Consider the following 13,070-nt stretch of genomic DNA (forward strand, 5'->3'; position numbering starts at 1 on the left):
CAACCACGACTTAGTCGACCACTTATTATTCCTTGTAGCGCTAATCTACGCGAGGTCAGATTTTGACCCATACAATCTTGTTTAATATGTTATCATGATCCGTGATTTTGTGGATTACAAGATTCCCCCCTCCCCCTCTTTTTTTCCCTCTCTGCCTCATTTTCTCTCACCTACTTTTTCAACAAATTAATCGATTTAATTGGTTTAAAGAAGATAAGAAGATGTGGCAATATCCTCTTCCCAGTTCCCACCTACCAAAATCCCTACCCCACACCCCACAAACCAAGAAATGGATTTGATGGCAAAACCATGACATAGTCTCCATTGCAATGGTTGTCGACAACCAAAAAAATGATTCGTCTATCTATTTTGTCAACAACCGGGAGTCAACAAGGCAAACCTACTCAAACTAATTCATCAAACTAATAGAAAAATCGAGAAATAAAAAACGGAAGACACCAATAGTCTCTAATAAAAGATATTGTTGAAAGTGAATTCTTATTAATATATTACATATTTCTTGTTGAACGAAGCTTACAACAATAAAAACACTAGTACTAAGAACAGAATACAGATATCATAAATAATTATCAAGAGTCACAAATTTTCTTAGAGACCCTTTGAGAATAATTACCCAAAAAAATAAAAATAAAAATACAAATAAACTTAGTGTACCCATAGTGCGACCCCAAGATTTTCCTTTCCTTTTTCTTTCTCATTCCTCTAGCAGAGTGGAAGAGGAGCACCATTCCATTCCTTCAAGCAATCAAGCAAAGGATCTATCAATTTACCTTCATTTATTGCTGTGAAAACCTTGTCAAATACTTCTCCTGGTGACTGCACATTTTCACCTGTCAAGAGATTGGTCCCTAGTTCTTTTCTCACAAATTTATACAATGGATAGGACCTACATTCTTGTATCCTATTAGGAATGGTTGGCTTGCAATTTTCCAAGTCACATCTAGCACTCTCTACTTCCTTGGGCAAGATAGCTTTTAATTCTTCCTCAAATGCACTAATTTTTTCGAAAATTGAAGTGCTAGAATTCTTCTCACCTTCACCATTTAAAAGAGCATGATCCACCAACACTTGTCTTAGCTTTTGAATTAATGGGTAGTTGCAATTGCATGGGTCATCAGCATATGCAAACACATATTCTCTGTCAACCACTTTGAGCAAGTCCTTTTCGCAAAACCTTGAAGGGTGATGCTCTCCATTTTGGCCTATTGTCAATACTTTCTTGGCCACTAAGCTCACAGCATTTTTTACCGAGGCCTTGAGATTTTCTTCCAAGTGCCTTAAGTCAATAGCCTGGCAAAGTGCTACTAAATAAGTGGATGACATAAGTTTTAAAATATCCACTGCCTCTGCTGTATTTCTTGAAGAAATTAAGCCCAAAGAGTTCACATCTTGATTGTGTTGCTCTGCACTCTGGACATGATTAGTCACTGGATTGGCCAAGAATTGGAGCTCAGAGCAGTAGGAGGCCATTGCAATTTCAGCACCCTTGAAACCATAATCCAAGCTAGGATTTCGTCCCCCGGTTAAATTAGAAGGCAATCCATTGTTGTAATAGTCATTGACAAGTTCAGAGAATTGTGCAAACATGAGTTTTCCAATGGAGGCAAGTGCAAGCCTAGTGTTGTCCATCGACACGCCAATTGGAGTGCCTTGGAAGTTACCTCCATGCAATGCCTTGTTCCTCGAGACATCGATCAATGGGTTGTCATTAACCGAGTTAATTTCCCTCTCGATCATCTTGGTCGCGGCCCTAATGACCTCAATTTGAGGGCCTAACCATTGAGGGGATGTTCGAAGGGCGTAACGATCTTGTTTAGGCTTTTGTAAAGGATCCACTTCATGGATTTTCTTGGCTTCCTTAACGTAGGAACTTCCATCTAAAATGTGTTCCATTATAGCTGCAGCCTCAATTTGGCCAGGGTGGTGCTTCAACTTGTGAGTCAAGTGGTCTGTGAATTCAGGCTTTCCTTGCATAACTTCAGCAAAAAGTGCTGACAAAACTTCAGAAAGGACAGCAAGAATGTTAGCCTCAAATAGAACCATAGAAGCCATGCCAGAACCAACAGCAGTGCCATTCACCAATGCCAATCCTTCCTTGGGCTGCAACTCGAAAAACCCGGTCTCAATACCGGCCCGTTGGAAGGACTGGACAGCATCCAACAATTCTCCATCCGGCCCAGTTGCCTTGGAATTGGGTCGACCCGTCAAAAGCCCAGCAATGTAGGACAATGGCACCAAATCACCAGAAGCTGTGATTGTGCCACGGAGAGGCAAGCATGGGGTGATGTTACTGTTGAGCAATTTGGTTATAGCTTCCAAAATCTCAAACCTTATGCCAGAGTAACCTTGAAGAAGAGTGTTGATCCTCACTAGCATTGCCGCTCTTGTGGCCGAGTGTGGCAATGTGTGGCATGACTCCGTCCCATTGCCAAAGATTCCAGCATTCAAAAATCTGGTTAAAATAAAATTGCATGTAACAAATGAGTTAATTAATTCATACAAAATCACCCCTAACACTAACGATATATGGACATAGACTAAACTTGAAAGTGCCACCTTCAGAAGTACTGTTCAAACCGTCCATCCATTAAATTCTTTCTACAATTAGACAAAAGTAGACCTAAATCTGCAGCGAGTATTTATTAGGCAAAAGCAAAATTAAAGTAACCAGTGAACTAGTGAACTAGTATTATAGCCCGTTTGGCCAAGCTGCAAAAATCAGCTTATTTTGAGAAGTGTTTTTTTTTCAAAAGTGTTTTTCTCAAAAGTACTTCTGGTGAGAAGCAGTTTGTGTTTGGCTAATTAGTTTGAAAAGTACTTCTAAGCAGCAATTAGTGTTTGATCAAGCTTTAAAAAACTGCTTCTAAGTGTATTTTTCTCAAAAGTGCTTCTCAAACTTTTGGAGAGAAACTACTTTTTTTCTGCTTCTCCAAAACTGCTTCTGCTTCTCCTCAAAAGCACTTTTTTTCCTTCCAGAAGCTTGGCCAAACACCTCAAATTGAGGCCAAAAGTGCTTTTGGCAAAAAAAAAAAAAAAAACACTTTTGGCCAAAAATTAAGCTTGCCAAACAGGCCATTACTTATGTAGGTATTTTTTCATGCTCTCACGTGATTGTGTTTGGGGCTACTCATGTTGGATGATCACGTGGTTTTATTAATGACAGAAATGTCATTTTTGGAGCCCTTAAACTCGGTAACTTTTGTTTAATTCTTCCTTAAATTTCATGTGGTCTTTAATACTTCTCTGAGCTTGAATCCAAGTGGGGTAGTTTTTAAATTTTGATTGTCACATAATCAAATATAATGATTTATTTGTTCCAATTGCATTTTTTGTTGTTTCTTCTTAATATACATTGCATATTTTATCCCAATTATATTTATTTTAGATACAATGAATATATATTCATCTATGTATTTTTTTTTCTTTCGGTCCAAATATATAAAAGTTAGTTGAAGCTTCATTTATTTTAGCCAAATAAAAAGAAGATTTAACAAAGTAATAAAGTACAAATGTTGTATTTTCTACAAAAGAGAAAAAATTAAAGTGTATTTTTACTTTTATTTTCATACAATGACTATTTAATTAAATTATGCAATTTTCTTTTTTGGTCAAATTTGCTAATATTTAGTCGGAATTTTACTATTTTCAGCTAAAATATTTATTTAGCCAATATATGGAGTTCCAACAATATTTTTTTATTAGATGCAATGATAATATATTCTAACTGTGTATTCTTTCTTTTTCTAATCAAATATATAAACATAACTTTGATTAAAATATTATTAGTTTTAGCCAAATAAAAAATTATAGTCAAAATAAATTTGTTTCAAATTTTTTTATACAGATTTTGGCAGGGAAAAAATAATTTAAATAGTTGGCCGGCGGACTAAAAAAGATGAAACCATATTAATTTAAATAGTTGGCAGGTGGACTAGCAAAGATTCTTTATGTTAAGAATATGAAAATTTACGGGCCAAAAGAATAAAATAAAGTACTCTCTTACAAGAATGAGAAAGGGTTTCCTATTTCTTGCATAACGCGTCTAATACTAGTATACAACAATAACAATAATCCAATATAATCCTATTTAGTGGAGTCTGGGGAGGATAGTGTGTACGCAGACCTTACCCCTACCTGGGGTAGAGAGGCTGTTTCCAAATAGACCCCCGGCATCCTTCCCTCCGAGAACTTCCCACCTTACTCTTGAGAAAACTCAAACTCACAACCTCTTGGTTGGAAGTGGAGGTGTCTAATACTAGTATAACTTTTCAAAATCATTGAAGACAAACCTACCAATACCACGATTTTAATTTATTTTAATTTAAAGTTATTGTTTACACTTTTAATAAGATAGACAACTCCACAAATCATTCACCAACCGGGGATAAATTTGAGGGGAAAAACAGTCTTTCCTTTTTTTTTTTTTTTTTTTGTTAAAGCTGTTTTGTATCTTCTCTCGAATTTTAATCTTGTCTCTTTCTTTCTCATTTGTTTTTTTTTTAAGATTAAGACGTATGAATCTGAATACACATCTGAATATCGAAATATGTATTAAGATTAAGACATCTGAATCTGAATACACATTTGAATATATTAAGATGTGTATTAAGATATGAATATTAAATAATTAAGACTGTTTGATTTTTAACATCTGAAGTATATAATTTATCTTTATTTGAAAATTAATAAACATAAAAAGTTCAAATGAAATACTAACTAATCTAATATTCTATCAATAAAATATATAACTTTTTAAAATATGGTGGTGATGGCTAACAGGTGAATGCCGACTAGAGGCAGTAGTTGGTGGTCGTTTTGGTTGATGATGGTAGTTCATGCTAGTAGTTAGTAGTGACTGATAGTGGTGGCGATTATGATTGATGATGGTAGTAGTGGGTGGTGATATTTAATAATGGCAGTAGTGGTAGTAGTTGTGATTAAGGAAGGTGGTGGGTGGGTGGTGGTAGGTTATAATGATGGACAGTGCCAATTGTAGTTGTTGGTGGTGGCGTGGTGGTGGTGGTGGTTGAGTATGGTGGTGGTTGTGGCATGGTGGTAGTTGATAATGGTAGGTGGTGATAGCAGTTAATAATGAATACGTGATAGCATGCATCTTAATGAAATTAAGTCTCTGTTATAGATCTTAATCATACTGACCTATTAAGACCTATTAAGTGGTTGTGAAGTAAAAAAACAAACACACTTAATAATTAAGATTTGAATAATTAAAATTTAGACTTTAAAAAAAACGCACTTAATATCTGAGATCTGAATGATTAAGATTCAGACCTTCGTTAAGCGCAAACAAATGAGGCCGTTGGTCTCATGTGATGAACTGCCTATGCCTAATAAACGAAACATGGGGAATTTACGTGAAGCCATCTACTCAGAAGCCCTTCCCTTACCTACTTTGCCCCAAACCCCCCAACCGCAACACACACACAAGAGAGAATTCAATAGTAAGTTTCTAGTCGTGCGTAACGAATTTTTACCCTATCAGTATCTTTAAACTTGTTGTTAAAAGATAATCAGTCTATTCTTTCAGGATGTTAATCCTAAAATTGTGTACAACTACTCGTAATTATCTTTTTGATTACTTGTTGGGAACAATAGTATTTTTAGATAATCTGGTTGTCAATGCATAAAAGTTAAACTCTCACCTAATGAGCTCTTTCTGTAGAGCTGCACCTTGCTTGGTCCTCCTATGTGATGTTGCACCAAAACCAGTAGTAACACCATAACTATCAGTCCCTTTATTCATGCCTTCCATGACCCAATCACTGCTTGCCTTAACACCGGCCCGTGCTCCCTCTGACAGCTCCACTTTGACCTCAGTGCCTGAACGGCCGGCTATGGCGGCAACCTGTGCTACCGTTAGCGTCTCGCCGCCTAGCCGGACAGCCGGCTTCCTAAACTCCTCCACCATTTTCTTCACCTCATCAAGGTGGCTACCACTGAGTGCTGCAGCTGCCATGTTCCAATTCAAAGGGTCTTCTTGTTGATGACCCTTAATGCAAAATTCTTGACTAGAATGCCCATTACAATCTCCATTTGCATACTCCATTGCTAAACTAAATATGTATTGCCAAATGAAAATGGAAAATATGAAAGAAAAAGATCAAGAACTCAAAATGTGGTTAGCTATGAGAAACGAAGTATATGTGATGTTTTGATGGAATATAATCTTGTGCAATTAAAAGATACACGTAAGATTTATGTACGTGCAAATAAATGTGTGTTGCGATCTTCGCCCTCTCTCTCTCTCTCTTGGTTGGTGGAGTTAGGAAATTTGAAAGCTTATGGGATTAGCTTAAGCTGAATTTCCTGAGTTTGTTGAGCCTAAATGTGAGAGTTTAAATAGAAATGGAATCATATTGTCATGCTTGAGGGTTGGTTGGGCAGGCCAATGTGTTAGTTGAAAAGCTAGATTGACCGTTGGATTGCACATGGAGATGGACGGCTGCCAAGAAAAGTAAGAGCAAGCAAGCGGGCTTCCTCTCAACAACCACCCTTCAACCCTCACATTCCCCGGGCCCGTATTTTTTACAAATACTGTTTTTCTTTTACACGTCCTTTCAGATATATTAAATAAGATTATCATACCCTTATTTATCATACCCTTATTTATGTATTAAGATATAATTTTTTTTCATTGGATATTTATTCTATTTATGTGTTATCTCCATCTTTAAGAACAATTATTATTAAGGGTAAAAAAAGAAAAAAATAATTAATTTTGTCTTGAACTTCTAAAATGACAATAATTTGAGACAACTATTTTTAGTAACCACGATTGTTAATATAAGACGAATGGAATAGAAATTTCAGCCATAACAATATATATATATATATATATATATATATATATATATATATATATATATATATATATATATATATATATATATATATATATATATATATTATTCCATCCATTCTCGTGTAAGTGACAGTATTTTTAGTTTAGTTCATTCCAGAAAGAATAATAATCTTTTAATGTTGTGAATATATTAATATAATTTTTTTTAAACACTTGGTGATGAGCTTTTATATTTACACAAATATTTTGATATGTTTAAAATCACAAGTTTTAAAAGTTTTATAACCATATTAATGTTATGTCATGTTTAAAACCATAAATTTTAAAAGCTAATTTCTTTTTAAAACTTATAACATATCAAAATTATGTAATGCGAATTGGAATGTAAAGAGTATAATTTTTGTACTCTGTAGTAATAATATATGTAAAATTTCATGTTGCGTATTTATTATATTGGTGTAAACTGCAGTGGGTGAGTTTTTCTCGTAAATTACCTCATGGTTTAAGCCATAATAGATAGTTATGTGAGTCGTCAAATAGATAAGAGGAAATAATGAATTGGGTGTGGTTGGTGAGAAAGAGTCGCACAACGACAGCACCGCGTCATTTGAAGTGGGAGATATGAATTGACCAATTTGCCTCTAATAAAAAAATCATTAACATCAGTTTTCTAATGAGCATTTTTTAGCTTAATAACTTAACCTAAAACTTTCCCTTCACCTGCATGAGCTACCATTTCAAAGAAAGAACACGACTAAAAAATTGCTTAAATACGTTCGATCGAAATCGGTCGAAAATTATAAAATTTCTGACCGCTTTTAATTAATCGGAAAAATGATGGTCGCTAACGTGTTACAACTGAAATCGATCGAAAATTTCCGACCGAAATCGGCCGATTTATTCAAAGCGTTGACTGACTATCAAACTTCATTTACCAATCGAAATCGGTCGGTATTAATAAAAAATTTTTATTTAATTTTCAAATACCGACCGAAATCGGTTGGAATTTTAAATAAATAATAATTTTATTTAAATATATAATTATTTATAAATTGTAATAAATTATTAATTTATTTAAATAAAAAAATTTAAATTCATAATTTTCGATCGAATTCGGGCAGATATTTCAAAAATCTGGAGATTTCATTTAAAATTTCTGACCGAATTCGGTCGGAAATTTTGAATTTCTGGGCAAAAAAAATAAATAGTTTCGACCAATTTCGATCGATTTTCTGGGTAAAAACTGGGCAGAAAATGCCTGCTTTTAAGCTACACCACCTGCCAATTACAACCAATATCCATCCTATAATGACAACATTACATTGCTGCCATTTAACCATAATTAATCAACAACAATAACAATTAACTAACTAATAACAACAACAATAATTATTTAACAACAACGCTAATAACAATTAACCAACAACGCTAATAACAACCACAACAACAACGCTAATAACAACAACAACGCCAACCACCACAATAACTATACAAATGTTCAATAACAAAATAATATCAACAATACAATCATCATTCAAAACTAATCCCAACTAAATATTGACAAGTTCAATACTTTGTTTAGCAATACACATCATTCAATGAGTGTTTATATTGCATCATCTGTATCTTTACTACTAGAACCTTCATCGTCGGCATGGTTCGAAGGATCACGACGAGAAGAATTAGCACATGGGGAAGGCTCACAAGACCGGGGAATGGGGAAAGCACCACTAGCAAGAAGATTGGCCAGCTGACCTTGAAGGAGATTAACTTGTTCGTCCCTCTTTTCTAGCTGAACTTGAAGGGTACCAAATTGTTCATCTCTCTTTTGTTCTCTAGCCTTTGAAAGTACAAGAGGGGGGGTGAATTGTTTATTTTTTAAACTTAATTGTTATTTGTTGACTAGTTTCTCAATTAGTCGACTAGATGTAATAACTAGATAACAGTAACGACAGAATTTAAGATGCTGAAATTAAATGCAGGAATTAAAGACACCAGAATTTTTATACTGGTTCGGATTCAATGTGAATCCTAGCCCAGTCCCCTTGGGTTGCAAGGTAGTTCTTTTCAGTGAATGAGTTTCTTCGAGTACAAAGAGGATGGTGTGATCTACACCGATAGCTCAATTCCTATATCACTCATTTCTTTTGATACAATGCCTCACCAGTGTTGTTCTCTCTTTCTTCTCTAACTTGTTACACATCAGGTCTTAGTAGAGCTATAATGTTTGTTTTCAGTAGAACAAAGAGAGAGTATTTGGTTCGATCAAAGTATGTTTTCTAAGGTGTGATTATAAGTTTAAATACTTTGAGAGAGACTTGAATTCTGGAGAGATTTGCCAACCCAAGAGATTTGCTCCTTGGAAAGAGATTGATTCTTTCCAAGAATAAGGTTATCCCACAACGGCTTTAACTGACGAGAGTCTTTAAAGATTTTCCTGTGCGTGATCCTGGAATCTTGATCCTTCCAGATTTAGATAGTTGATTAATTATCTGCAAGATCTTCGATTTACTTGATTTATTTGATTCCTTCAGTTTAGCCTTGATTGATTCCGTCAGTATCAATTGCTTCCTTTAATCATGTCTACTTTCCTTGATTTCCTCTGATTGATTCCTTCAATCTTGTATGCCAATCCATGCGTTCCTTGATCATTGCTGATTGATTCCTTCAATCTTGAATGGTATCCATGAGTTCCTATACAAAGAGCAAATATATTATTTTCATCATTAAAATTAGATCTAACAATCTCTCCTTTTTTGATGATGACAAAATAATATATATGTATAAACAACAGTTGACTTCCCTGTATTTTACTCTCCCACAATAAGAGCAGTTGACTTTGTCCGGTGCTAGTTTGCTTGAGGCATATGTAGTCGACTGCTTCAGGTTCTGTGACTCCCCCTCAAGGAGTGCCAAAGCTAACTTACCCTTAGTCGACTTATTATGTACCTGCACAATACATATATCCTTTCTCCCCCTTTTTGATATCAACAAAGAGGGAATAACAAAACACGACATGTGAAACATGATTCATAGCAGGATGTACCAACAGAGTTAGAACATAACCAAAAAAAAAATATCCACCGACTGATATTTCAGTCCAAAAACAGCACCGCAAAAAAACATTGTCTTAAACTTCCACAGTAGCGACACAGAAAATAGGTAAGAGTATTGCAAATAGCCTCCTTCAGTCGATCAAAGCTGGCATTGGCTGAGACACTCATTCCATCAAGCCTATCATGAACCTCCTTGAATGCCTTGACAGTATTTTCCCTCACTCTGAGAACCGCAACCCGTATCTTGGAGACATCAGACCCTGTTTCTTTAGAGATAGCATGAATGGTACCAATAATGGACTGAGTGGAAATGAGAAGATCTTTGATTGCAAAGAGTTGATTGTCAATGGCACTGAGTTTCTCAGCAAGGTCAGGATCACTATGGCTAGGATGAGAAGCAGAAGGTTTAGGTTTGGAGTCTGTATGAGCAGTCTTGACATCTCCTTCTTATTTCTTGACCCATGGGCCCTCACACACACATACCCCATACTTGCAAAAGCTATGGAGTTGTAAGATTTTGAAACAGAGGTAAAAAGATATGTAGAGATGGAAATATTGTGAGCTTCCAGAATGTGAGTGATTGCCATACCATATGGTAGACTAGTGAGATATTTTGCACTCTCAATCATAAAACTGATGACCTAGGAGGACAGTTTGATTTTGAGTTTGGTCACAAGGCAATATACCAGAAAAGTGTCTCTTAGAGAGAAGGTGGAGAAAAAGCCAATACGGGGAAGCAAAGTGGTTGCAACAATGTGGGCTAAAACACGAGTTTCGAAACTATCACTAGGGCCTATCTAGTTTGGGAGAGATTCAGATGGACACTCAGCAATACATCTCTTGGCTTGATCAAAGGAAATTTCAAAATCATCGGGCCAGGAATTTTTAAAAAAATATTGGGAAACTAGAACACTTACACTAAAAAATTGAATCAAACATGGCACAATCAAGAACAATACGCTTTCCTAACACTAAGGACTCCAACTTATCATACTTACTAGAGCGAAGATTAGCATAAAAAATTCTCACTAGGGGTTCATAGACTTTAGGCGGAGGAACAGAGAAGAACTTCGACCACCTTTGATAAATGAAAAGATACTTTACCTTACAATTTAGGGCTTCCATGTCATCAAGGTCGACTACCCTTCCATGAGCAATAGGCTTGTCTTTTAGGGCAATAAAGAAGTCCCTATTTGGAGAATCCCAGAAATTGAATTCCGACTTAAGAGAACTGGAAAGGTCGTTCTTTGGAGTGAAGGAAACATGGGGTTCTTCCATAGGTCTTTTTCCCAAGGCTTTTTCTCCTAAGGGTTGAGAATGATCAGAGAAGTCCGCCTGAGAAGAGGCAAACCCCTCAGAGTGATCGGACCGTAGGTCTACCTGTTCAGGGGGTTGAGAAGGGGTTTTTGCCTTGGAGCGGGTGCTCTTCCTAGTGGAGGCAGAGGGATTTTTGGGTTGTTTGGCCATTGAAGAAGTTTTTGGTTGGGCAAGTTTTCGGAGAAGGGCTTTTAGGCGATAGAGACGATGGAGATTGAAAAGAAAGTTCAGCATAAAAAGAGGGTTTCTGACGGTTGAGTACAGAAAAGGATAAGGTGTCAGTTGATCAGACACGGTGATTGGCTTTCCTTCTTTGAACTCTGCGACTGATGTGAAAAGAGAGGAAAAAGGAGGGAAATCGGAGGCGTAATTAATGAGTAAGAAAAGATATGGAACATTTGACATACAAAATAAAATAATGGCACATAGGTCCTAATATTAACTATTAATGCAAACAATGCCAAGTAATTCTCTTAGTGAACAAAATCTCTCTTCTAATAAAGGCTTGGTAAAGATATCCGCTAATTGATCAGTTTTTCCAATAAAGAATATTTCTATATTTCCCTTAAGGACATGATCTCTAATGAAGTGATGCTTGATGTCTATATGCTTTGCCTAGAATGATGTACAGGATTTTTAGAGAGACATATAATACTAGAATTATCACAAAAAATTGGTATAGGTTTAAAAGAAAGTTCATAGTCACCAAGTTGATGAGACATCAACAATAATTATGCATCACATTGTCCAATAGCGATGTATTCAGCTTCAGTAGTAGATAGTGCAACTGATGCTTGTTTTTTACTGTTCGAGGAAATCAATTCTTTACCACATAATTGACATGTTCCACTGTGCTTTTTCTGTCTTCCTTATCACCTGCAAGATCAACATCTGAAAAACCTTCTAATTTAAACGTGTTAGACCGAGGATACCATAGTCCATGAGAGACAATTTCAATAAGATATCGAATAATTCTTTTTACTATAGTCAGATGTGATTCCTTAGGAACTGACTGAAACCTGGCACATTTACAGACACTAAACATAATATTCGATCGACTGGCAGTTAGATAAAGAAGTGAGCCAATCATTCCACGATACTTAGTTTCATCAACAGGGATTCCCTATTCGTCTTTGTCGAGGCTCGTTGAAGGACTCATTGGTGTGCCAATGGCTTTAGCATTGCTCATGCCAAATTTTTGAATCAATTCCTTTGTGTATTTGGTCTGACATATAAACGTTCCTTCTTCAGATTATTGGATTTGAAGTCCAAGGAAGAACATTAGCTCTCCCATCATGCTCATTTTGAACTCACTTTGCATAAGATTTGAAAATTCCTTGCACATAAGAGGATTAGCACTGCCAAATTTAATATCATAAACATAAATCTAAATAATGAGATTACCTTCTGATGATCTTTTAATAAATAGAGTAGTGTCTACTTTACCTCTTGTAAAACCATGATCAATAAGAAATGAACTGAGTCTTTCATACCATGCTCGTGGAGCTTGCTTCAGTCCATACATCACTTTGGTTAGCTTATATAAATGATAGATAAACTTTGAATCTACAAACCCAGGAGGTTGCTTCACGTATACTTCTTCTTTAAAAAACCATTCAAGAAGGCACTTTTGACGTCCATTTGAAATAGCGTGAATCCCTTAAAAGATGCATATGCCAGAAGAATTCGTATAGACTCCAGTTGAGCTACTGGAGCAAATGTTTCGTCATAGTCGACTGCTTCCTATTGTGAATATCCTTGAGCAACTAATCTGGCTTTGTTTCTTACAACCTTTCCATCTCCATTCAATTTATTTCTGAAAACCCACTTTGTTCCAATTACAGGAACGTTTTCAG

The 13,070-nt window shown here is 35.8% G+C and overlaps 1 protein-coding gene across 1 annotated transcript; it reads right to left on the reverse strand.

Annotated features, from left to right (window-relative positions):
* Positions 1–465: 465 nt before the first annotated feature.
* Positions 466–6,406, reverse strand: LOC107802063 (phenylalanine ammonia-lyase 1-like). Its single transcript, XM_016625506.2, has 2 exons — positions 5,682–6,406; positions 466–2,473 (listed from the first exon to the last, which is right to left on the reverse strand). The coding sequence occupies exons 1-2, from the start codon at positions 6,083–6,085 to the stop codon at positions 724–726; spliced, it is 2,154 nt and encodes a 717-aa protein (XP_016480992.1). The 5' UTR covers positions 6,086–6,406; the 3' UTR covers positions 466–723.
* Positions 6,407–13,070: the final 6,664 nt, after the last annotated feature.

Source organism: Nicotiana tabacum, chromosome 11 (genome assembly GCF_000715075.1).
Source record: "Nicotiana tabacum cultivar K326 chromosome 11, ASM71507v2, whole genome shotgun sequence".
Classification (NCBI taxonomy): domain Eukaryota; kingdom Viridiplantae; phylum Streptophyta; class Magnoliopsida; order Solanales; family Solanaceae; genus Nicotiana; species Nicotiana tabacum.

What these genes read in the sequence shown, in the direction of transcription:
- LOC107802063 (XM_016625506.2), bottom strand. Translation starts at nt 6,085, where the DNA reads ATGGAGTATGCAAATGGAGATTGTAATGGGCATTCTAGTCAAGAATTT. An exon ending in CTACAGAAAGAGCTCATTAG is followed by an intron (nt 2,474 to 5,681) that starts GTGAGAGTTTAA and finishes TATTTTAACCAG; the next exon opens with ATTTTTGAATGCTGGAATCT.